Source organism: Macaca thibetana, chromosome 18 (genome assembly GCF_024542745.1).
Source record: "Macaca thibetana thibetana isolate TM-01 chromosome 18, ASM2454274v1, whole genome shotgun sequence".
Taxonomy (NCBI): domain Eukaryota; kingdom Metazoa; phylum Chordata; class Mammalia; order Primates; family Cercopithecidae; genus Macaca; species Macaca thibetana.
Window position 1 is genome coordinate 3,040,543 of NC_065595.1, and position 25,421 is coordinate 3,065,963.

Consider the following 25,421-nt stretch of genomic DNA (forward strand, 5'->3'; position numbering starts at 1 on the left):
GGGCAAGGGATGGATGCTAGGCAGCCAGGGCAGGTGGGAGGAGAGCTGAGGCTGGGGCTCAGGCTCCTGGCAGGACTGCAGCCAGAGCGAAGGGCCCTCAGAAGCGTCCAGAGTAACAGGGCTCCCGCTGTGGGCAAGGGCGGCCACGGGATACTGAAAGGAGAGGGACATCCGTGTTGCTTCTGTTTCAGGAAGCTTGCTCTGCTCTGGGTGCTGAATGCTGGGAAGGTGGACAGGAAGCCTCCCCACATTAGGGCCCAGGGAATGAAGAGCTTTGGCTTCCCCCTGAAGGATGGGCAGGGCAGGGAGCCTCACAGGCAGCAGGGGAGCTGTTAGTAGTCTGGGGGTGAGGGCAAGAAACGTTTGAAACAGGGGTCCCCAACTCCCAGGCCCTGGACTGGTACTGGTCTGTGGCCTGTTAGGAACCGAGGCGCACAGTAGCAGGCGAGCGGTGGTTGAGTGAGATTATCTCCTGAGCTCTGCCTCCTGTCAGGTCAGCGTTGGCACCAGATTCCCATAGGAGAGCAAACCCTACTGGGAACGGCGTGTTCGAGGGATCGAAGTTGTGCACTCCTAATGAGAATCTAATGCCTGATGATCTGAGGTGGAATAGTTTCATCCCAAAACCATTCCCCCACCCCCATCCATGGAAAAATTGTCTTCCACGAAACCCATCCCTGGTGCCAAAAATGTTGGGAACCGCTGCTTTGAAGAGGATCGAGTAGGGAAGGAGGGCAGAAGAAAGAGTCCAGTGCCAGCAAAACTTCAGACCTGATGTGTGCTGTGTGGAGACCCCCATCTGGGCTCAATGTTCATCTCTGAACATTGAAACGCTGCACACTCTGCAAACATTGTCCTTTGTGGCTGCAGCATGCAGTTATCACCCACTGAATTCCACCGTTCCGTGCACTACCGTAAATCCCAGAGAAGCGCACTTTAGGCCTTTGGTGGCAAAACTGTCTTCTGAACAACAAGGGGTCCTCCCAATCAATGTGCACAGAGCCAAGAGACTGGAGGGAAATGCTTCCATTGACTTCAGTGCATTTAACTGATCTGCATCCGCTGTGTTCTGTGTTGACGGGGCGCAGCCAGAATGCTGGGGCCAGAGCTCCTCTGATCTCCAGAAATTCGATCCTGCCTGAGGTATGGGCTCTTTACATGCAGGCTGTTTCTGAACAAGTAGGATCTGGGAGCCACAGTGAGAAAGTGAGGGGGAAATTGACGAAATCAATCTCGCAAGCTCCTCCTGAGTCCCTTTCCTTTGCTTTTCTGAGAACTCGTGGTCGGCCCTCTTGCCTGGTGCGTGTTCACTGCTGTTGGGCCTTTGCAGTTGAACTGGGAGCCAAGCAGACAATGCATGAAGTCTGCAAGAGCTGCAGCATCCCTGCGTCCCCTGTGACCCCTGCGTCCCCTGCGTCCCCTGTGACCCCTTCGCGCCCTGCGTCCCCTGTGACCCCTGCGTCCCCTGTGACTCCTGCGTCCTCTGTGTCCCCTGCGTCCCCTGTGACCCCTTCGTCCCCTGCGTCCCCTGCCCCCTGGGCACATGGCTCTTCCCTTCCCTCCGCTGTGAGCTAAACTCTTGCAGCACTTACCACTCCGTATCTTCTATGCAATCTCTACCGACCTGGAACGTTCTGGTTCTGTTGATTCCCAGTCGGCCCAGGGCACTCACGCCCAGCCGTTCCTCCCTCTCCACTTCCTCTTACTCGAGATGTAGAAGTGATCGTCCCGAGTCAGGCCGGTGGCGGGGTGGCGTGAGACACTTACTTTGAGAAGCGGAGACCAGCTCATGTTACGCAGCCGCGTCAAAGCCCATGAGCCTCATGCTGTCGTGTGCTTTTCTGTGTCTTCCCTGAGCATTTTTCTGTATTCAACCCAGAAGCCTGTGGATAATAACATTTTTCTCTCAATGCTTTGCCGAACCTGACCCTATCTCAGATGGAATCCCCCTTGAGTTACCATCACATCGCCTCTATTTGCTTACACACCTTCATGAGAACCACCCACTAAGTCGGTGATAGAAATCTCTGCCCAGCAAGTCGCACACCCAAACCTGCTGCTGCCAGCCCGTAGCTGCCCCGGCTGTGTCGGGTGGCTCAACTGCAGCCTCCTAGTAGAAAGCCCTTAAAAAATCCAGATCACAAAGGAGGAGAGATCCAGCTTCCCTGAGGGGGACAAGTCGCAGGGACTCTGGACTTGTCCTGAGGTCACTGCTCCTCTGTCTTTCAGGACTCACACCACGCGGCAAGAACTGCTCACTACGGCTCCCTGCCCCAGAAGTCACACGGCCGGACTCAAGATGAAAACCCCGTAGTCCACTTCTTCAAGAACATTGTAAGTGACGATCTGTGGGAAGAGGTAGCAACTGTGAGGGGAGGAGGGGTGCTGGCCGCTGCTGTCACGCACACAGGACGTTCGTATGTTCGGGGGTGGCACCGGGGCCCTCATCAGGGTGAGGCTGGCCGGGGAACTCCCCCCTCGCACCCGATCGCGAGTTCCAAACAAGCACTTCCCGCCACGGATTGCACGGTGCGCTCTGTGCGTTCTCCAGACAGCTCACTTCTCTTGAGATTAGACTCCCATGTAACGCTTAGCCCAAAAACACAGGCTTTGCAACCCATAGAGGGCTCTTGCCATGGGCTGGGAGGGGAGGGGACAGCAGAGAGTGCACAGGGCAATTTTAGGGCAGCGAACCTGCTCTGACGAGGCTGCAGTGGTGTCTGAAGAGCACGCACTTGTCCAAACCTGTAGAATGCAGGGCACCGAGAGACCCTGATGCCGTGTTGCTAATAAGGGAAACTGTTCGGGGTATGTAGAAACTAATTTCTGCACAGTTTTTCTGTAAACCTAAAAGTGCCGTGCAAAACGAAGACTTATTAAAAACAATAAAACCACAGGCCTCTAATTCCAAGATCTCAGTGCAGCATTTTATGGTCGTATCTGATAAGTGCGTTTAGGAGCTGCAGACCTGGGGGCATCCCCTTGGAAGCTCTGAATGTCAGAGGACCTGCTGCTTCCAGCCCCTGAAAGGGCTCACAGTGAGGCAAAGTTCGCTGCCTCCATCAATGAGGGCGGGTGAGCATCATCCCTCTGTCCCAGGATGGGCCCATTCCCCAGCTACGGAGCCTCTGGGAGGCGTTTTCTGTTCTCTGAAGCACTTTCTGAGTGCCCTGGAGGATCTGCATCATCTAGAATATTTCCAGTCTCAGGTCTATACTTCTTGACCAACTAGGACAGAAATGGGGAGGCTGGGCGCCCAGGTGCTTCTGACGGTGGTGGGTGCTGGCCACCCTCAGCAGGCAGGCGCCCAGGTGCTTCTGACGGTGGTGGGTGCTGGCCACCCTCGGCGGGCAGGCGCCCGGGTGCTTCTGACGGTGGTGGGTGCTGGCCACCCTCGGCGGGCAGGCGCCCGGGTGCTTCTGACGGTGGTGGGTGCTGGCCACCCTCGGCGGGCAGGCGCCCGGGTGCTTCTGACGGTGGTGGGTGCTGGCCACCCTCGGCGGGCAGGCGCCCGGGTGCTTCTGACGGTGGTGGGTGCTGGCCACCCTCGGCGGGCAGGCGCCCGGGTGCTTCTGACGGTGGTGGGTGCTGGCCACCCTCGGCGGGCAGGCGCCCGGGTGCTTCTGACGGTGGTGGGTGCTGGCCACCCTCGGCGGGCAGGCGCCCGGGTGCTTCTGACGGTGGTGGGTGCTGGCCCCCCTCGGCGGGCAGGCGCCGGGTAGGAGATGGGCAGCCGCACGGGGCTCCCGATGCAGCCCATGGTTCTCTGTGTCTTTCCAGGTGACGCCTCGCACTCCACCCCCATCGCAGGGAAAGGTAAGACCTTGGAATGTTTTGATTAGTCATCACTTTACTGATAGACCTTCTCTAAAATCCCGTAACGTACCAAAGAGAGAGCTAGGCTCAGAGCTACCTGAATTCATCCCAAAACGAGTTGCCTTGCGGCTGCCAAGTAGAACAGGTCGGCAGATCCATGCACCCTCCTGCCTCTCCCACCGCTGCACAGCTGCTGGGGCCCTGAGCCTGCAGCCCCCTCGGAGCTCCGGGTGGAACCTGTTTTTACCACCTCAGCTCTACCGTGCTTTCATTGTGTTTCCCGTTTATTGAAAGGACTTTCCCTTCACTGACCACCATGTCATTATTTCTTTGTTCTTCCTCATGCAGGGGAGAGGACTGTCCCTGAGCAGATTTAGCTGGGTAGGTGATGAACGCACTTCCATCGGCTTCCTCTTCCATCCCGGTCCTCACAGCCCCGCGACTTTTGTGTTCTGCTCTGTTTCGGTTGCTTCCTGGCCCCCTTTTCTCTCCTCTCGAGACCTCTCTGCCCACAGCTGGGATCGGGCCGTCTTCTCTTCCACTGGGGAAGTGAAACGTGGTCTTCGCTTCTGGCAGGTCCGGTCTCTTGCTTCTGTGCCTGGGACCTGGCCCTGCAAGGCCAGACCATCTTCTCCCAAAGGGTTCCCAGGAGACGTGACTGGTCTCCCTCCCATGGAGGGAGCAATACCTTGTCCGAGAAAATGTTTAACTTCTTCCAACCCAACCAATGCGAGAAACAAGTCCCAGGAACCCGCATGTGGAAGTGGGACTGGCTGGCCCATCTCAGTAACCCCAGATGCTGACACTGGAAAAATGATTCTGCTAATGAACAGAAAAATAGGCTATATAGAGTTGCTGGATTTATAACCTCATTAATCCAAAGATTTTTGTTTTGTATGTGTTTTAATAATAAAAAACATAGATATCAAGCCATCCAGAAAATATTCCTTAGGCATTTTAGGCTTGTTAATGCTGAACGCAAACTTTCAAGGAAGGTTTAAAATGGCCAATTTGAAATTTCTAGTGAATGAATTTGGTGTCTGAGCCAAATTAAAATGCCAATCATTATATTCTAACCAAACTTATAGACTTTAGTTACTAGCAAATATCAGATATGATTTTTACTGTATAAAAGTTTTAATTTTAGAATAAAATGGAGGAATAACCACTAACATATCATAGACAGGTTGTATCTGTCTCCAAACTGCAATGCCCTCATACTCTACAACAGAGCCGGTCTACACCTTCTGCTCAGTTAATAAGCATCATGTAAATGAATGAATACATTTTAAAAGGAAGGCAACCAGGAGAAAGAACAGGAAGAAAGAAGTGGAAAATAAGACAGAAAGAAGGTGGGAAAGAGGGAGGAAGAGAGGGAGGAAGGGACGGGACACTAGAGAGAAAGGCAGAGAAAAGATTCCATGAGGATTGCACCTCAGTCCCACACACGATTGAACTGAATTAGGAACTAAGATATTTACTGAAATATTTCCTATTAATGCATATTCGACTTGCTTTTTCTGACCTAATGAATTTGCAAAATGATGACAGTCACGTAGCAAATGTACATGGACTAATACTCATGGACAATTAATTTTTTATTTTCTATGCCAGCAGGAGACAAAGAGGATAGAAGAAGGAAATTCATTTTTGACCCAGAAATCTTATTTTAGCTACTGCTTTATCTGCTCTTAATTTTCTAGGAGTGGACTTTGGGGCCGTCGTGCAGGATCCTCCCCGAGTGGGGAGCGATGGGGGGCCGTGCACAGGCCACTCCGCCCAGCAGCTAACAAGAAAAACCCCTGCATTCTTCCCCGCATCTCTCCTTTTGGGGTCCTACTAATGTCTGTTGAATTTCTCTTTTTTCCAAAGCAAAACCCTTCTCTGCATGTTGTCTGCTTGTCTGTTTCCCAGAGCCGCAGGACTCTCTCCTTGTCTGGAGTTCCGGAGAGCCCCACTTTCTCTTTCTAAACTGTGTTGTGTGTTTCCCGGTACATTCTAGGTTGCCCAAAGATAAACATGACTGAGGATTTGAAAGGAGGAAAGGCCAAGCAGATTATTAATCTGAAAGTCAGTCCCCGGATTTAGTTCTCGAAAACTCTTTATTTTTGGAGACAAGCAATAGACTAGGACAGAATGACGTAGCGCTGGCAGGGGAAGCGGCTCTCTGCCATGTAGAGCTGATAGCCTGGCCTCCCGCACCCTCTGCCATCAGGGAGTGAGCGCAAACCTGGAAACCTCTGGGATGCAAGGGCGAGGCTGGCTGTCCCCTCGTGCACGGTGCTTAGACCTTCTTGCTACACATCCCGTCCCTCACCTCACTGGATAGCCCCTGAATCAACTGTTCACACAAAAGCAGCTGCCTGGCTCTGAGCGGCCATACTGGCTCCCAAGCACAGGTTGAAAGAAAAGAAAACTGTACAAGTAGCATGTAGGGTGGGAAGCGCCCAGCAGAGGCTGTGGGTGCAGCCAGGTGCTCTGGAAGCCTGGAGCCCTCTGGCGTCATCTTCCTCACCTCTAAATAAGAGATGGGCTAGGTTGCTCAAGGTCCTCCCTGTCCTAAAACACTTTAATGAAATGGAAAAAAGGCTGCAGGCTGATGGAGGGGGGACAGTTTGGTTTGGTCTCCACAAGTCTTCAGGAAAGGGCACCAGGAGAGTCTCCCATTTCTTGTTGGCAAAATGTAAAGTGCAGTCTGGACCCTGTCCGTTGAGTAGAGATTCATGAGACCAACCAAGATGCCACCCTGAAAAGCTAACAGCACAGTCGGCCTTCCCACAGACAGTGCACCCACCGTGGGAGGACACTTCACCCCCGGGTGTTAATGTCCACTGCGTCCAGACTCCACAGCGAGCTCCTTCCGTTCCTCCCCGTGTTTGCAGTGGAGTTCCCACTTCCATAACGACAGCTGGCACCAAAGCCCAGAGTTGGCAGCCTCCACTGAGGAGCATGTTCTCGCACAACCCCATTGTGTAGATGAGGAATGGCTTGTGTTCTCGCACAACCCCATTGTGTAGATGAGGAAACTGAAGCTCAGAGAGGTTCCTGCCCTTGCCCAAGGCCACACAGCTGGAGGAGCTAGAAAGGTGCTAGGGGAATGGGAGGAGACACTGTCCCGCTGCTGCCAGGACGCGGCTGCCCCCCGTGCCAGCCAGGCCTGCCTCCTCCCTCTGTCCAGTTCAGCAGCCCCGGGCTCCTGGCAGGGGCCTTGCTCCCAGTCCGAGCTATGGCCAAGGAGACCGATTCCTGCTCACGCCTGGGAGAGAGCTCAGGATTTTGTCTCAAAACCTTATGAAAGATACGAGGCTCGACATTTCACTAAGGCCAAGGACTCTCGATTTGCCAGACAGATCCTAGAACCACAGGGCCCGTGTGACCAGAATCCAATCTGTGCAAATCAATCAGCAAAAGGAGCCCCCAGGAAAGGGCGCGGGCCAGGGCCTCCAGGGACTGGCACCTACACACCTCACAGCCCCCCAGGGTCCAAGTCCTCCAAACACGTGTAGGCAGGAGCCTCCTTACCTTGATTTGCTTGATGTTTGCTAATCTTCTCTTGAACACCCCACAGCGTGAAGGTAAGTAACTGTTCCCTAAATGATTTAGATCCTTAAAATATGTGTGTTTGGGCCGCATTATCTCATGAGAGAGCCTCCGCCCAAACCAGAGCGCTCCTCTCTCTGCGGCCAACACCCTGGTAGACCTGGGGGAGCAGCCTCTCCCGCCCCCACCCCCTCAGCGCGGTGCTGGCCCCTGGCTCCTAAACCACTCACCAGTCCAGTCCAGGGCCTGGGCCCTTCCCCGGGGCCCTGGTGGCAGCTCCCAGTGGCTCAAGCAGCCTGCCCAGCACTGCGGGTGGAGGCTGAGCTCTGTGGTCTTTTCTTGCAGGGGGCCGAAGGGCAGAAACCAGGATTTGGCTACGGAGGCAGAGCGTCCGACTATAAATCGGCTCACAAGGGATTCAAGGGAGTCGATGCCCAGGGCACGCTTTCCAGAATTTTTAAGCTGGTAAGGTACCCCCTACTCAGCTCCACTGAGCGGGGACTAAAGGGTCCCAGACTCCCCAACTGAGCTGAGCACAAGGGTGGCTGCCGCCTCTGACTCAGCCGCACTATACCCCGGGTGTGCTCTGGCCCAGCGCGTGCAGGGGCTCAGGTGGCATTGCCCACTCGCATTTATGTGCGGGTTTCCTCCGAGATGCATGTGGGGCCGGAGGCACCTGAGGAAGGGCTGCGCCTGGGCTGGTTCAGGGGCCCTGGAGCAGGCAGCTGACCTTGACTCCGGGGCAGGGCCCAGCTGGAATCCAACTTGCCCATGCCCAGGGGTTGGAGCCCTCAGAGAGTAAGCAGGAACCAAGCAGACGTGGGTGTTGGGGGAGGTCCCTGGAGCCACGGGAGGGGATGCCCAGGAGACCTCAGGGAGTGGGGCAGTGGCTCGTTGGCTCATGAGGACCTGGAACCAGACCCAGGACGAATGCCAGGCCCGTTGTTTGTGAGCCGTGTCTCTGAGCCTCGGTTTTCTCATCTGTAAAATGGAGGTAACCCACCTACTCAGCTCACAAACTCGCTGTGAAAGTAGAAGGTAGTGACAGACACAAAACGCGCTGGCAGGTGCGGGGCTCAGATTCCTTAGATAAGCAGTCACCTTTATTATTGTTAAACGTCACCCAGAAAACCGGAATTCTTAGACAGCTGCTCTCGTGAAGCAAACGGGGAGGCACATGAAGCTCCAGGCAGGGCCAGGAGAGAACCGCGAAGCCAGACGGCCTGGGAGTCCCCCTGAGGCACCTGCGTTTGCATTTTCGTCTTGGAGGAGACCAGGCCTCTGGGGGGCCTCCCCGAGGTGCAGAGAGGAGGGTCTTTCTTGGTGTGTAACATACTCATTGAGTCAGTGACCTCACCTTTGACTCCATGTATTTATTGAGTCTCGATGTGCAGTGTGCTCTGCCCAGCAGCTGGGATCCACATGGGCACAGACACGATCCCCCCGCGTCCTCGGTGAGTGCAGAACATCTGCCATGAGCCTCAATTCTGGGAGGTTCTGTGGACAACAGGCGATTCATGGCACAGCCCAAGATCTTAAGGATAGCCAGTCTTAGGAAAAGCTTTTAATATATGAAGTGAGCGGTGAGTAACTGAGGTGCTTACTTGCTTTATGTCAGATAAAGTGGTAAGCAGGATCCACTCCTCAACGTAAATTCTGAGTAAGAAAATAAATTCTCCAAATATTCAAGTCTCAGGGCCATCATGCCGTACACTGCCGCAGTTCTGGGGTGTGGCCACAAGAGGGCGGAGATGAGGCTCCCCGGGGAGCAGTGTCTGAACCCAGCACTGCAGTCAGGACGGCCCCGCCCCACCTGGCCAGTACCGCACCTGCCTCTGAATCGCCTGGGATGCACGCCCAGACCCCTGTCTGGGCTCTGCCACAGGCTCACTGAGTCAGAATGTCCAAGGGTGAACTAGGTGTTGCCAGTTGTGATGATTTTGCAGACACTGTGCTCACCTGGGAAACACGGATTCATCCCATCTGGATAACTAATTCCTCCACTGCCAGCTTAAGGACTGTTAGACACACCGAGAGAGTTGAGTGCTGGCTCAGAGTTGATGGGATGGCCCAGATGAGTGAGGGGCCCCATTTAGCAAATATTTCCTTGCAATATACGCAAGGCTTACAACCAGTCACTCGAAATGCTTGCAAGGCCAGAGCTTACCAAGACCACCCTGAGGAACAGAAAGCTGCATTTAGATCTGCATGTTTACTGTGTGCAAATATAACCAACGTACTACACGCATGTGTTTTCTTAAATAAGTTCAGTATTTTCCCTGAATTTTTTTGTAAGCAGCTTTTAAAAATTAATTTCCATAGAGTTCAAGGGAAGCATCGATGTATCAAAGCAAATTGCAAATCATATGGTTGTAATTAAATTTTACTGCATAAAAAGTTCATAACTGGCCTACTATGGCCGTATGGCTGAATGAGTTGACTTGGAGCAGTTCCAATAGATTAATAAATCACAGCTCCTCCAGAAATGAGGGGTTTAGAGGCAGGCAGGTGGAGAGGAACTTCATAGCATTTAATGTCATTTTACCATCTTTCTGTTCTTTCTGGTGCTGTTGGAAATCAGTAGTGAGAGGAAAAGACTCAAATCTGGAAGTCTAGCATTGTCGGTAGGAACTGGGTAGAAAAAACTATGCAGGTCACCCCATCACTCGGAAACCACGTGGGAACATCATAGGAGCCTCCTGTTTCCATGTGCATTAACTTCCACGAACATACATGTGAATGTTTTCCCACCTGTAGTGTTGCTGTGGAGTTGTGAGGCGTCAAAGTGGAGGCAACAGTATCTGCCTTTTGCAGTAGGTTCTGTTCTTTTCCTGTCCTGAGAGAGGAGGTCAGTCTAACCCTCACCTTGTGAGTTCAGTCTTATCCTGACCTGAGCCCAGGGCGGATCAGATGCTTAGATCATGCGACTCCAAGTTGCAAGACACATAATAGAGAGAAGCGTGACTGCTGCATCCATGCAGGCTCTAATCCTGGCTCGCTCGGGCTGGCTGAGCTTTGGCTCCTGGGCTGTAAAGAGAGGATGATAGGAACACCTACTCCAGGGGGTGCCGTGAGCACAAAAGAGAAAATGGGGAAAAATGGGTTTCCTGCATGGTCAGTGCTCAACAAATTGTAGGTTTAATGATAAAAAGTGAAACCAACATGCCCACCATTTTCAGTGTCGAAAGTTAAGAGGGTATCTCAGTGAGTCACCTTGCCAGAGGCGGTAGGGAGCTTCCTCCATTTCAGCACAGAAGCACCTTGTTTCATAGGACAATGGTTCTACCACTTTCCCGGAAGTCCAAAGGCTGATCTCTTGGAAATGCAGCAAAAGGTGAGGTGCGTGCTGACTTCTGGGCTACTCCAGAGGGCAGCTCCAATGCCAGGGATGTTCAAGTTAAGCCAGAATCAAACAGGAAAAAACCCCTGCTCCTGAGGGAGAGGCTGGCCCTCAAAGGGCAGGGCCCTGCACCTGTCAGCCCCCAGGCCAGCAGGAGGCCTCCGCCATATGTGAGAAAGCCCCGTCTTGGGAGGGAAATCTCACTAGATGGTTCCTAAGGCAGTTTCGCAGGCTAGAATTTCATAAACGTTTTCACTTGTGAAAACAAAAATCCCTTAAGTGAGTTGTTTAACCACAACATAGAGGCTTGTTTATAATGCTAAGTATGTACTTGGAAAACCCCCCCAAGAAATCAGAACTGTCACCTTGGTCTGTTAGTTGCGTTATTTGTAAGGATTCTTGGCGTCCGCACTCTGGTTATGCATTTGCTGGGCAGTGTGGAAGACACAGAATTAGATGAGGACAGTGTTAGTTCATTGCTGATCAGCCACGGTGAAGAGCATATTTCTTTTCTGTCTTGCTTTCTGGGGACTCTTCACCAAAATTGATCATTTCATAAAAGGGGAAACCCAAGGAGAGAGACTAAAATTTGAATAAAAATTTCAATGCAGAAAAAGTGCCGTTCTGCTTTGTCAATCTAAATGACGTTGTGTGTGACCAACGTGCACCTCCTTCTAGAGGGATGCCCACGCCTGGCTACCTCCACACCGTGGGCCACGGCACACCTGTGTACCATTTCAATGAGCTGCCAACTCTTTCTTAAGCGTCGAAATTATTTGTCCCTCAAACATGTAAATGCATGACTTTAAGACCCCTTCAAAGTTTGCAGACAAAGCTCGCTGTGCATTTGAGTTGTCTGGTGTGGCAGATGAGATGGCACACAGGAGGGACGTCCCCAGGGACGGACATGTGGCTTTGCTCTTTTCTGGTGTGTGCAGCAAGGGGTGTGCTAGGGTCCCTCCGAAACAGAACTTGCTCCTGTTGTGGTTGGCAGTTCCCCCCAGCCGCTCTGGAATCTCTGGCTGAAGGGACCAAGTGCTCCTTCAAAGCAAAGCAATGAGCGGTTCCACTTTCACCCACGGAAGAGCAGCGCTGTGACGCCGAAGGGTGGTTACGCCAGGCACCACTCCCTGGGGCCTGGGAATCACATTCCAGAGAATCTTTCCCACAGAACTGAAAATGCAATTAGCATTTGCTGAGGGAGGTCGGGAGAAAAGGAAGGAAAAGACTAACTCCCTGGTGCCATTTCTGTTAGCAGATGAGAGAGACACCCAGGGGCTCAGCACCCACCTGGGACCACAGCAGAGGGATGCTGGTGTGGGAGGACTCCGCGGCGCGCTCGTCCTAACTCCTCTTTCTTGCTTTTCAGGGAGGAAGAGATAGTCGCTCCGGATCACCCATGGCTAGACGCTGAAAACCACCTGGTTCCGGAATCCTGTCCTCAGCTTCTTAATATAACTGCCTTAAAACTTAATCCCATTTGCCCCCATTACCTAGTTAGAGCAGATGACCTCTCCCCTAATGCCTGTGGAGTTGTGCACGTCCTAGGGTCAGGCACACGGCAGCCTACCGGCAATTTCTGGCCAACAGTTAAATGAAGCAAATGAAAACAGAAAACAGTTCAAACTGTCACTTGCTGTGTGAAGGTCGCATTCCTTACCCCACAGTGTGCCCCCAGACGCTCGTGGGTCTTCAGGGGGCCAGGTGCACAGACGTCCCTCCACGTTCACCCCTCCACCCTTGGACTTTCTTTTCGCCGTGACGGTGACACCCTTGCGCTTTTGCTGGGCACTGCGATGGAGGCACACAGCTGCAGAAACAGAGGACGTGGGTGGCAGAGAGGACTGTTGACATCCAAGCTTCCTTTGTTTTTTTTTTTTCTGTCCTTCTCTCACCTCCTAAAGTAGACTTCATTTTTCCTAACAGGATTAGACAGTCAAGGAGTGGCTTACTGCATGTGGGAGCTTTTGGTATGTGACATGCGGGCTGGGCAGCTGTTAAGAGTCCAACGTGGGGCAGCACAGAGAGCGGGGCATGCCCCCAGGTCGTGGCTGCCCACACACCCCAATTAGCTGAATTCGCGTGTGGCAGAGGGAGGAAAAGGAGGCAAATGTGGGCTGGGCAATGGCCTCACACAGGCAACAGGGTCTTCCTGGAGATTTGGTGATGGAGATGTCAAGCAGGCGGCCTCTGGACGTCACTGTTGCCCTGCATGGTGGCCCCAGAGCAGCCTCTACGAACAACCTCGTTTCCAAACCAGAGCCCACAGCCGGAGAGTCCAGGAAGACTTACGCACTCAGAGCAGAAGGGTAGGAGTCCTCTGGACAGCCTCGCAGCCGCGCCAGTCACCCTTAGACACTGGCTGTGACTGGGCGTGCAGGCAGCGGCAGTGCACAGTGGCCAGCACTAACCCTCCCTGAGAAGATAACCGGCTCATCCACCTCCTCCCAGAAGACGCGTCGTAGCGAGTAGGCACAGGCGTGCACCTGCTCCCGAATTACTCACCGAGACACGGGCTGAGCGGACGGCCCCGTGGAGACAGAGAAGAGCTCTTCTGACCACATCCTTCCTAACACCTGCTGACATCTCCTTTTGCTCCTCCCTCCCTAACCTACTGACCCACCTTTTGATTTTAGCGCACCCGTGATAGGCCTTCCAAAGAGCCCCACGCTGGCATCACCCTCCCCGAGGACGAAGATGAGGAGTAGTCAGCGTGATGCCAAAACGCGTCTTCTTAATCCCACTCTAATTCTGAATGTTTCGTGTGGGCTTAATATCATGTCTATTAATATATAGCCTCGAAGATGAGAGGGTTACAAAGAACAAAACTCCAGACACAAACCCCCACATTTTTCAGCAGAAGCACTCTGCGTCGCTGAGCTGAGGTCGGCTCTGCCATCCATACATGGCCGCACCCAAACAGCACGTGCTGTGACGATGGCTGAACGGAAAGTGTACACTGTTCCTGAAATTGAAATAAAACAATAAACTTTTAATGGTATTTGCATGGGTGTCTTCTTTTGTGTTCTGGGCTGGAGCACACAGGCCCACATCAAGCGAGAGCCAGGTCTGCAGAGCTGCAGAGCTGATGTGACTCGGTGCCTCTGGGTCTCGAGGCAGGGCGGCCTGGCGGTGCCTGTTGGAGGGGGTGTCCTCATCAGAGGGTCTATGGCTACTGAAGAAAGTGGAACAGAGGTAGTTGTAGGGCACTGATTCTCACCAGGAAAAAAATACTTAGTGTCTCTGAAGACAAGCTTCCAAGTCCCTCTGTGTTCTGCCGTGTTGCTAGTGTACACACCCTGCAGATGTGAACCCGGGAGTCTTGGACGATTTCCCCTTGCCACCTTTTTCTCTGAAAGCATGAAAGAGCGTGAAGCGATGTTTTACTTATAGTTGCCTTTGGTTATAAGAATTTTTCTTCAAAAAGACAGATGAAAGTCTCTTTCGTTTTTTCTTTTTCTTTTTTTTTTTTTTTGAGACAGGATCTTACTTTGTCACCCAGGTTGGAGCACAGTGGTGCAGTCTTGGCTTACTGCAGCCTCAACCTCCCAGGCTCAAGCTATCCTCCTGCCAAAGCCTCCCATGTAGCTGGGACTACAGGTGTGCACTACCACACCCAGCTAATTTTTGTATTTTTTGTAGAGACAGGATCTCGCTATGTTGCCCAGGCTAGTCACATCCTGACCTCAAGTGGATCTGCCCACCTCAGCCTCCCAAAGTGCTAGGATAACAGGCATGAGCCACCGCACCCAGCCTTTGTTTTGCCTTTAATGGAACCCCCAGTTCCCTTCTATGTCTCAGCAGCAGCTGTGAGAAATGCTCTGCATTTGTGACATTTACGGAGGGGAACTTCCATGCTGATTGAGGGTAGGATTACATGCTCCTGTTTCCCGGGGGTCAGACAGCCTCAGACTCCATCATGAGGAGCAAGTGTGAGAAGCTTGGGAATAGGACTGCATTCATTGCAATAGCAGGAAAAACTGCCGAGGCTGGAGGCATGGCCGCCTGAGCTCGCCTGGCAGGCACGGCAGACAGAAAGCCCACGTCCACCGGTACACTTCTCTGCCCAGACCCCTTCCAACTGAGGAATTTGGAAAATCATGCAAAGATAATTACATTTTAAAAACTATATTCTTTTCATTGGCAAGTCTATCTTAATGTAACATACATGGAAAATGCATTAAAAGAAACCAAGGGTACATCGTAAGCTAGCTTTCACCATGACAGTACAATACTTGCTTGAGTATTTTAAAATAAAACACAGCAAGATAGGAACTGAGCCAGGGAGCTTGTGAGCTCACTGAACACTTCCCTGAAGCGGCCCGCCTACTTTCTCCTGAAGGTGACTGGAAATTAACTCACTAGGCTGAGAGCCAAGAGGAGGAGCTGCTGGAGCCCCAGCCTCATGGACGCAGACACCCAACCCCACCACCCGCGCAGGCTGTCAGGACCTTCCCCATGGCCTGCACAGGCTGCCAGGACCACGGTCAGTAGAGGCTAGAGGAGCCATGAGGGTCTGTGGAACTGAACATAGAAAGCCATAGTGATCACGCTTCCATCTGCACAGCCACACCCTGCCATTCAGTGCTGGCCTGCCCAACTGTAGGGGCGGAGAACGTGTATGAAATTGATAGAACAGTCTCTGAGCTTGGAGCGTGAAGTACCTGGCATGAAGGAAATGAGATCTCTACAGAGGGCTGACGATGAGGAGCCAGTCAAGAAGTGAGCAGAGCAGGTGCTGGTTTAGCCCAGGAGACACCGTGGTGAATGACTCTGCCTGGGCCATGAACTATAAATTGGAATTGGGACTATGTGAGAAGAAAGAACCAGGGACTGACAGAGAAACTGTAAAACATTGAGTGAAAAGTTCTCTCATAGCAATTTTTACAGAAGAGAGCGAAGCCATCAGTTCATGTTGGGTGTTTGTTTGTTAGTCTGCTTAGGAAGCCACAAGAGAATGCTACAAACTGGGTGGCTTAAACAACAGACAGTTACTTTCTCAGTTCTAGAGGCTGCAAGTCCAAGATCAAGGTGTCAGTTTCTGGTGAGGCCTCTCTCCTTTGCTTTGCAGACGGCTGCCTTCTTGCTGCATCCTCACCTGGCAGAGAGAGTGGCCTCAGGTGTCTCTTTCTCATCTAAGGACACCAGTCTTACTGGATAAGAGCCCTGGTCTTATGACCTCATTTAACCTGAATTCCCTCCTTAAAGCTCCTATCTCCAACCTGAATTCCCTCCCTAAAGCCCCTGTCTCCAAACACAGTTGCATTGGGAGAGCTTCAAAACACACATTTTGGGAGGACACAGTTCCATCTATAACAGAAATATATTTTCCCTCATGCAACAACAAATATTTTCTAAGCCACCATTTGGCACAACGTTATAATTAAATCCAAGACTCTGCAGTACTCTTGCCTCTTTCCCAAAAAAAAAAGACAATATGAAGTGAAGCACGTTGGCTTATTTCTCTATTGTGATTCCTCTATTGTAAACAGTAGTCACTGAAATCCTAAATGATGTGATATGAAGGCAAAGTCGACCCAACAGCACAGGCGAGACTGTGTTAACCAGCCTACAGCTGTGTTAACCCTACAGCTCACTCCAGCAAAAGACGCCGGAGCAACTTCCTGTGACCGCACCTGCCGTAGAAGGAAAATGAGTGGTCTGGTTTTTTTAGAAACAGCCTAATTTCAACCAGCACTCTCATCCACATTCTAGGAAACTCCAACCTCGTCTCAATGAGGCAGGCCAGGGCTGCTCCTCCTACGGCCCCTTACCTCGACTTCCCACCACCAGGAAATGGCTCGTTCATCCAGCTCCAGAATCTTACAAGCTCCTGAAGTCAAGACTCCAGGGCATCCATAAAACAGTGACTCCTTCCACTACCTCCAGCACCGGCCAGGGCCACTCCACCTCTCAGCCAAGTTCCTGCTTCTGATTTAAGTTCATGTGAAAACTGACAGAGATGACCCTGAGTCGGAATCTACCTTCCAATGTGGTGGCCAGGCTATTAGCTCACCAGGGGTCAGCGGCCTGCCTGCCTGCCTTACCACAGGTTGCGGCAAAAGCCCTTAAGATCATGCCCCTGCCACACAGGTTGGGCAGCTTTCAGGTCTCCTGGGAGACAGTTTCCTCTGTACCGTGGCAAGCAAACGTCAGAGCTATAAGCAATACCAGACTATGGCAAGTGTGGTGTGCTAGGAAGACACTGTCACTCAGATATGGGCGGCACGTGAGTGGGGTCTATGGAGGCCTGCACATGGAGAGCTCTCAGTTCTTGCCTTACAGCTTTTCTGTAAGCTTGAAACTGCTAAAAAAAAAAAAAAAAAAAAGAAGGCTAAGCACGGTGGCTCACGCCTGTAATCCCAGCACTTTGGGAGGCTGAAATGGGCAGATTACCTGAGGTCAGAAGTTCAAGATCAGCCTGGCCAACATGGTGAAACCCCGTCTCTACTAAAAATATAAAAATTAGCCGGGTACAATGATGCGTACCTGTAATCCCAGCTGTTCAGGAGGCTGAGGCAGGAGAATCACTTGAACCCGGGAAGCGGAGTTTGCAGTGAGCTGAGATGACGCCATTGCACTCCAGCCTGGGCAACAGAGCAAGACTCTGTCTCAAAAAGAAAAAAAATAAAAACAGAAAAGAAAGGACAAAGACTTAGCATTACTAGAGAAAGACTTAGCGTTACTAAAGTTGAGAAAGATTTAGCATTACTAAAGTTGAGAAACATGATTGAAAGGTAACTAGAAAATGTACATGGTGAAGAGTATCTTGAGCCAGGGGCAGTGGCTCCCACGCATACTTTCAGCTGCTCAGGAGGCCAAGGCGGGGAGATCACTTGAAGCCACGACATTGAGACCAGCCTGGCTAACACAGCAAGACCCTGTCTCTAACAAAATAATGAAAATTAGCGGGTGTGGGGTGTGCACCGGTAGTCCCAGCTACTCGGCAGGCTGAGGTGGGAGGATCACTGAAGTCAGGAGGTCGGGGCTGCAGTGAGCCATGATCTGCACTCCCGCCTGGGTGACAAAGTGAGACCCTGCCTCAAAAATAAAAGGAGCATCTCAAGGCAGATGGCCAGCTGTTGTCCATCTCTACCCAGAACTACTAAAAAATTGGCTGAGATAACATTAAGTGAGCCATCTCATGTTAAATACAGAATTTCTTTCTTATAGAGCTTGGTTACCAAGGTAACCAATGACCTCTTCGTTCTAATTTCTAAAATAGTAACGTAAAACTCTCTTCATTGGCCCAGGATAATAACACTGGGGAAGCATCCGTTCATTGGTAGAAGGGGCGTGTGAGGCGTCTCCGTGGGTGTGCACTGTCATCTGTCATTTTTTCTGTAGGGCCTTAAGGGATTGAATGGTTTAAAGGTGCCAGGTCACAAGAGAAGGTCCTCAATGATGGGGGCAGCACTGTGGGTGGTATGGCATAATCAGTAACATTTATTTTAACAACTTCCATGCGTATCCTAAGCTGAGCTAGGGCTGGCCACAGAGTCATCCCAGGTTCTCCCCACTTTCCTTTCAGGACAGCCTGCCAGCCTCCTGGCTGCTGGCAGAAGACGTGGGCTCCCGGGTGACAAAGGGGATTTTACTCACAGTAACGGTAGTAGCAAGAAGGTCAGCATTTGTCTGAACATCCGAGGTCCCAGCCCTGAAGCGCGACGCAAAGTGGGCCAGTGGACGCCTGCACGCATGCCTGCCTCGTGGCACGGGGAGCGCACAGCACACTTGCAGGTACAAGCCTCTGCCTGTGCTGAAGGGACAGCATTCTGTTCGCTATCACAGGGAGTCCAGCCTCCGGGTAAAATTCACCTGGAAAAGCACTGCCAAGAGTTGAGACAATCCATCAGAGTGGGAATACACTTTTTATAATTTCATAGTTTTGTTAAAAAACAACAAAAAAAAGCTCTTCCCTCACCCACTCTATTTCAAAAACTGTCAGAGCAATATGCCTCCTACAAACACACAAGCAAGCAAAAGGAACAGTAAAGCTATTTCTTACCATCCCATCTCAGCCACATTCAGGAAGTCAACATCACTTTAATTTTTTCAGTCCAAAAATATCTGGAGTCCCTACTCAGTGCCAGGAATAAGGTGATCCAGGAAAACATATAGTGTAATGTGTTGTTTCAACAGGATGATGACTCTCAATTACAAACTTCTCTAACAGTCTGGAAATGTAAGGCATAGTAAACTAGATGAATATATCTTTACAAAGAGCCCGATGATACACAATAACTCCATGGGTGCTTCTGGGAAGTCCAGAATCTGGTATCTCTCATAAACAGACACTGATATTATGATGGATGTGCACTGCATTTCAAGTCACTCTTTAATACCTTTCAAACAAGAGAGAAAGCAGAGAGCAAGAACCTGGGACATCCTCCAGGATTTAAATGCCCTGGGCTTGAATATGTTGCCAATTCAGCATTGCTCTATTGTGTTAAGCCATGGCAAACGGGACCTAGAGGAAGTGTCCACCTTTCAACAGTGATAACTCATGCAAAATTCAAAGAAGTAAATATACAGGAGTTTCAAAATAATACAAAAGCTATTTTTATTATTTTTAAAGCCAGCACAGTGGCTTTTGGCATCACTATCCATTTCTAATACAAAACTGGATTAAATAATCATCCAATGTATAAATAGACCATGAAACAATTGTGAAGATAAAAAGAGAATTCTTCTGTAAATAAAAAAATTAACTTTAAAATTTTCTTTAGTGGTGAATCAAGAACGAATCCCTATGTCACTTTAGAATTTGTCAATTATGATACAAATCTTGATTGAATACAAAAGTCTTCATGCTGTAAAAAGTGTTACGCGTAAAAGATTAAATAGAAAAATCTCTTCTGACTGCCTATTGCTCCTGCCATTCATGCCGATCTTCAGTTTTTAGTGCCTCAGTTGTTAGCCATCCACAGAAAGAACTGCCACGATGCCTCCGTGTAGGGAGGGTGAGTCTGAGGAGGGGATCCGCTCGGAGAGGGCCAGCCGCCAAACAGGACGTGTCGCTGGCGAGCCACACCACGACAAAGAACGTGCCTCTGCTAGGAATGTGTGGGCGTCCGACCCATGGAGAGCTCTGTGGTTCCCACTTTCTCCACAGTGAAGATGGCAGCTCAGTGGCCTTTGGCATAGGGTCTTTCATTAGCATACGGGAAAGACGTAGAGGCCCCAGGTAGAGATACGACATTAAATTGGGTTGTGGGTACAGGCCTTTTGAAATTATATTCTAAAAAATCCAAAGTGCCTAAGTTACGTGAACACAGATTAGGTGACACAAAGAGAACTCGTCCGTCAGAAGTATCCGTTGCATAATCTCATCTCTGCCTCACTTACTTCCTATGCAGTAGGTCTTGGAAAAGGGATAAATTCGCAATGATCAACCCTTGGATTAACTTTTTTTAGTGAGGGAAGGGCACGGTATTAATCTTGAAATAAGCTTCAGAAAAAAATGTAACAAGTGGGAATGAGATAGCCTTAATATATACTAAAAGGAGTTCTATATATCTTATCTATTTCCTGAAAAAATCTTATGTACATAAATCTTGAAATTGATTTACATGCCAAACTATTTTATCTTGAATATTTCCAAACATAAATCTGTGTGGTCATTTCATGTTAAAAAGTGTATCTTAACGAGTTAAAATATTCTTCTAAAATGAGGAAAACCCACAGCAAGAACAGAAATCCACTTCTTTTAAAAATCTTGTACCTGTGCTAACACATGCGTCTCTTGTAATAAATGTGATATAAGAGTTCAAAGGAAGACACAGAACACTAGCTATCATTTCAAAATTCAAGTTTCCTTAAAACATTACAATGGGGGAGTAGAAAATATGCACGAAGGAAACATCCCCTAGTTAAGTGCCAGACAAGCACAGAGGTTTCATGTCCCACCAGCAGAACATTGTCAGGGAGAGGAGAGCAGCGTTTGATGAGCCTCCCACTGGCCTGGCTGCAAGCTGGCAGATGTCGGGTCGTAGGATTTCTTCTATTTAGATACTTTCTAAGCGCCTCAAGTTTTTAAAAGGGGCAAAAGCAGAGCTTGATGGGGTGGGGTAGCATTTGAATCTGCATGTTTGAAAACATTTCCTCATTTTCATCTATTGCCATTCTATGGAAACGCAGCTGCTCGGGCATTATCTAGCAGGTGGGACTCCACACATGCTACATGCCTCCTGCTTCCTCGTACCTGCACCCCAGCTTCACGCTTGGTATCTTTGCACGGGCAGTTCATTCTTTCAGCTCCAGTGCTCCATGGTTACTTGAGCACACAAGTGGGATCAAAACACTTAGGAACTTTCAAAAGGCTCCTCAGTGACTGGGTGCTGTTGAAAACAGCAGCAGATGAAGGGAACAGGAACAGTTCTGGCACATGCACGGGGCACTGTGCTGACGTCCACGACTCGCTGTCGCGGAGCCACGCCCTGATTTTTAAAGTCTGAAGGCTTTCCAGTGGACACTGCAGGGGTAGACGCCTCTGAACTTCACAGAGGTAAAGGAAAATACCACTAAAGTTTTCTCTTAAAAATCTGAACTTGAAATTAATTTACATGCCAAACTATTTAATCTTATTTTCAAACAAAAAAAAATTAATCACATTTCCTAACTTCATCTTTTATTTATAATTATTCCAAAGCAGATATGCTATGATGAGATAGTTCTAAAAATACAGTCTTTATCCTCAAAACCCTGGTTATACATGAGGCTAGAAATCTCTTTTCTAGAATTTTTAAAACAACAAGTAAAATATAAAGATCAACCTGTACCCCACAAAGATTCAAGTAAAATGATGTCTTTTCAAAACCTTATATTTTCAAGGAATGTTCTGCAAAAAAAGCAGCTTTTTATAATTAGGAAGTAAATCAAAATAATACATAAAATGTCTTGTGTTTGACTGCTAATAAATGGAGAAAAGACACAAAATTGAATTACTGATATTTTCTTTTTCTTTAACCAAAATAAAAGTAGGCTCTAGATTCACCTGTTAAGGCCTTAAACAGTCAATTGACCAATACAGTTCACCAAACTAGCTTTCTATACAATTAGGAATTAAACAACCCCTTTTAGAGATGTCCTGAGATGACATTTAATGCTAAAATCAAAATAAATAACCGAGCAAGAACAAAAGTTTAAAATTCCAATAATTTCAACTTTGGGGATATTCGTTCACCAAAATTAATCAACATTTCTAAAATATTTCAATACAAAATTATAAAATAAAAAGTGCATTAAAAGCAGAACCTTTAAAACTCTAGCACAATTACAATTATTCTAAATATGCGTCAGGTTTACACGCTGACATTCAAGGAAGGAAACCTCGGGCTTGGTAAGAAGTCCAGTATCACAAGAATAAGTCAAATAAGGCTTTTCTTTTTCTTAAAAAAATATACAATACACAAAGCAGTTTGGAAAAGAAGTAATATTATTTAACAATTTTCTGACTTAAATATTTTCACATAACAAAAGTTTTCATATCACCATCAATATTACTTATATACATATGCCGAAAGTGAACAACAACAACAAAATCAAAAGATGCCCTTTCAAAATAACAGTAAAATGTCTATTTCTTTAGGAATCTGAAATGAGCTCCTCTCTTAATATACAAAGTCCATACAATATTTATAATAAAACTACTCTCTTCTGAAACCAAGGAGGCAATGAGAGAAAATAAAGGCAATTATTTTTCAGGAAAAAAAATAAAACCCAGCTTTATATTACAATGAAAAAGATATCCATTTATTAATAAAATGAATACAATACTGATCTGAAGTGCTTGTGGGGAGGTGAAACTCAGACGCTCTTTCTGCAATTAGGACTAGTACTTGTATTTACAAAATATACTGTTCAGCCACACAGAGGCCCATATATCTGTCTATGTACATATGTATTTATATATAGAACATATAAATAATTTCAAAGGAAAAATTAACATGAAGTAAAGAACCTTCCATCTTTGGAACGCTGTAGGAATGGCGTGCACGCACTCTGCCCGGCACGGGTGGGATTTGGTTTGGGACACGTTTAATGTGGCACCATTGACGATACTAAATAATTCCCTGAAATCAAAAATACATCTGTTTATGCACGAAGAGAAAGTTATGGGGTTTTTACGGATTCTTGGCCTCAAGCTACAGATATACTTCTTATTTGCTGGGGTAGACAGGGCCACGGTTGCTTGCTCCTTGCAGACCGTTCTGTGGTTTCCTACCTGCGATGTATGGCTTGTGCTTCTGCAATTATCTAACCCTGGACCTGAACACAGATTGAAGCGGTAAGTGTGTCACCAGCCCGTGTGGACAGCTGAATCCTTATTGGTGGGTCAGGTTTACTTGAGTCCCCGTGTTGACGCCCCCCAGACACTGCATTCTTGTAACTAATGATTAAACATTTGTCATGGAGAGAGAATTGGTCCAGCCATCTCTCAAGGTATCAGTTATATTAACTTATGGTAGACTAAAAAGAGTCCATTTTGACTAATTTTCAAAATCACAGAGAAAAGAGTGGAAAAAACTTCCCTGTGTGTTGTAACATTTTTTTTCTGAACTTCATGCCCCAATCTTAAACTTGCTTTCAAGCTATGCTTCTTATAACCGGAAGCATGAAGGGAAATCTGATGTACTTTTTCCATGTTAGCTTTTTCGTCTTTGCTAATACAAAGAAATCACACCACAATGATAGTAAGACCCAGTTAATTGCTTTGTGAACTAGACGCACTAGCCACGGAGGAGACCAAGGAGGAAACTGCCTGCCGTAGTACCTGAGTTCAGTGATTTGTAGACAGAAGAGAACAACGCGGTGACACTTTTCCCAGTTTTTTTCCTATGAGTCTCTGAAAGACAATGATTCTTTAGATAACTTTATAGCTAAAAAACTATTGTGGTAACATTTTTAACACTTGAAGTTTTAAAACAGAGATTTCAAGTGCTTTGCTATTCACAAAATGTAACTTCAGAAACATTCTTAAAGGTGTACTTCCGACTCACGTCAGAAGACATGGGTGAGGGTCTGCCACTCGCCCGCGGCCTCCTGCACCACCTCCTCCAGGTGGAGGGTCCGGCTCAGCTCCTCCCCGTCCTGCTCTGGGTGACCTGCGGACTCCTGCAGAGCTCCTGTCATGCAAAGAAAACACAAGCAGCCTCAGACTTTCCAGAGCACAAAATGATAGCCATTTACATAAAGACTTCCTGGTAAAAAGAGACAAGGAATTTCTAAAGTAATTTGCTATTCATTCCAATGAAAAAAGAATAATCTGAGCTGCAGGTTAAACAACTCCGTCGGCAGTAGTTACTGTTAGTGAGTCTGAACGCACACAGAGCACTCGTGATGAGTGCATTCCCGACGAGTGCACTCCCATGACAGCTACGTTAACATAGCATCAGGAATGAGCAATTAATAACCAACACACATGATTTTGTAACAAAAAGGAAAGCAGGAAGCACTACAGTGTTAAAGAGAAAAATTATCCCTTTTTCCTTCGTCAAAAATTCCCCACAATATAGTGTTCTGCCCTTGGGTTCCCTACACATCTAAATGTCAACCACTGAACACTGCAAGCCGTTGAGCTCCCCTCACAAAGGACACCTCAGACAACCAAAGGACACCTGCAAGCCTCACGGAGCACACCACCACCTCCAACACCAAATCATATAACTCAGAGCACACCACCTCCAACACCAAATCACAAATCTCACAGATCACACCACCTCCAACACCAAATAACAAATCTCACAGAGCATACCACCTCCAACACCAAATCATATAACTCAGAGCACACCACCTCCAACACCAAACCACAAATCTCACAGATCACACCACCTCCAACACCAAATCACATAACTCAGAGCACACCACCTCCAACACCAAATCACATGACTCAGAGCACACCAGCTCCAACACCAAATTACAAATCTCACAGATCACACCACCTCCAACACCAAATCACAAATCTCACAGATCACACCACCTCCAACACCAAATCACAAATCTCACAGATCACACCACCTCCAACACCAAGTCACATAACTCAGAGCACACCACCTCCAACACCAAATCACAAATCTCACAGATCACACCACCTCCAACACCAAATAACAAATCTCACAGAGCACACCACCTCCAACACCAAATCATATAACTCAGAGCACACCACCTCCAACACCAAACCACAAATCTCACAGATCACACCACCTCCAACACCAAATCACATAACTCAGAGCACACCACCTCCAACACCAAATCACATGACTCAGAGCACACCACCTCCAACACCAAATCACAAATCTCACAGATCACACCACCTCCAACACCAAATAACAAATCTCACAGATCACACCACCTCCAACACCAAATCACAAATCTCACAGAGCACACCACCACTTCCAACCAAATCACAAACCTCACAGATCACAGCACCTCCAACAAATCACAAATCTCACAGATCACACCACTTCCAACCAAATCACAAACCTCACAGATCACAGCACCTCCAACAAATCACAAATCTCACAGATCACACCACTTCCAACACCAAATCACATAACTCGGAGCACAACACCTCCAACACCAAATCACAAATCTCACAGAGCACACCACCACCACCAAATCACAAATCTCACAGATCACACCACCTCCAACAACCAAACCACAAATCTCACAGATCACACCACCTTCAACAACCAAATAACACATCTCATGAATCACATCACCT

At 48.7% G+C, this 25,421-nt stretch overlaps 2 protein-coding genes across 9 annotated transcripts in view; one reads left to right on the forward strand and one right to left on the reverse strand.

Annotated features, from left to right (window-relative positions):
* Positions 1 to 13,697, forward strand: part of MBP (myelin basic protein) — a 153,233-nt gene extending 139,536 nt beyond the window's left edge. For 3 of the 6 annotated variants that reach the window (XM_050767604.1, XM_050767601.1, XM_050767603.1), the window contains 5 exons: positions 2,230 to 2,334; positions 3,781 to 3,816; positions 4,165 to 4,197; positions 7,702 to 7,821; positions 12,066 to 13,697. In XM_050767604.1, coding sequence (XP_050623561.1) covers positions 2,230 to 2,334; positions 3,781 to 3,816; positions 4,165 to 4,197; positions 7,702 to 7,821; positions 12,066 to 12,110 — 339 coding nt within the window. In that variant the 3' untranslated portion in view covers positions 12,111 to 13,697. Of the gene's footprint in view, positions 1 to 2,229; positions 2,335 to 3,780; positions 3,817 to 4,164; positions 4,198 to 7,700; positions 7,822 to 12,065 lie in introns of all 6 variants that reach the window. The other 3 variants (XM_050767602.1, XM_050767605.1, XM_050767600.1) reach the window with 2 other exon arrangements.
* ZNF236 (zinc finger protein 236) overlaps positions 12,561 to 25,421 on the reverse strand; it is a 159,462-nt gene continuing 146,601 nt past the window's right edge. For all 3 annotated transcript variants that reach the window (XM_050767595.1, XM_050767593.1, XM_050767594.1), the window contains one exon: positions 12,561 to 23,823. In XM_050767595.1, coding sequence (XP_050623552.1) covers positions 23,699 to 23,823 — 125 coding nt within the window. In that variant the 3' untranslated portion in view covers positions 12,561 to 23,698. The remainder of the gene's footprint in view (positions 23,824 to 25,421) is intronic.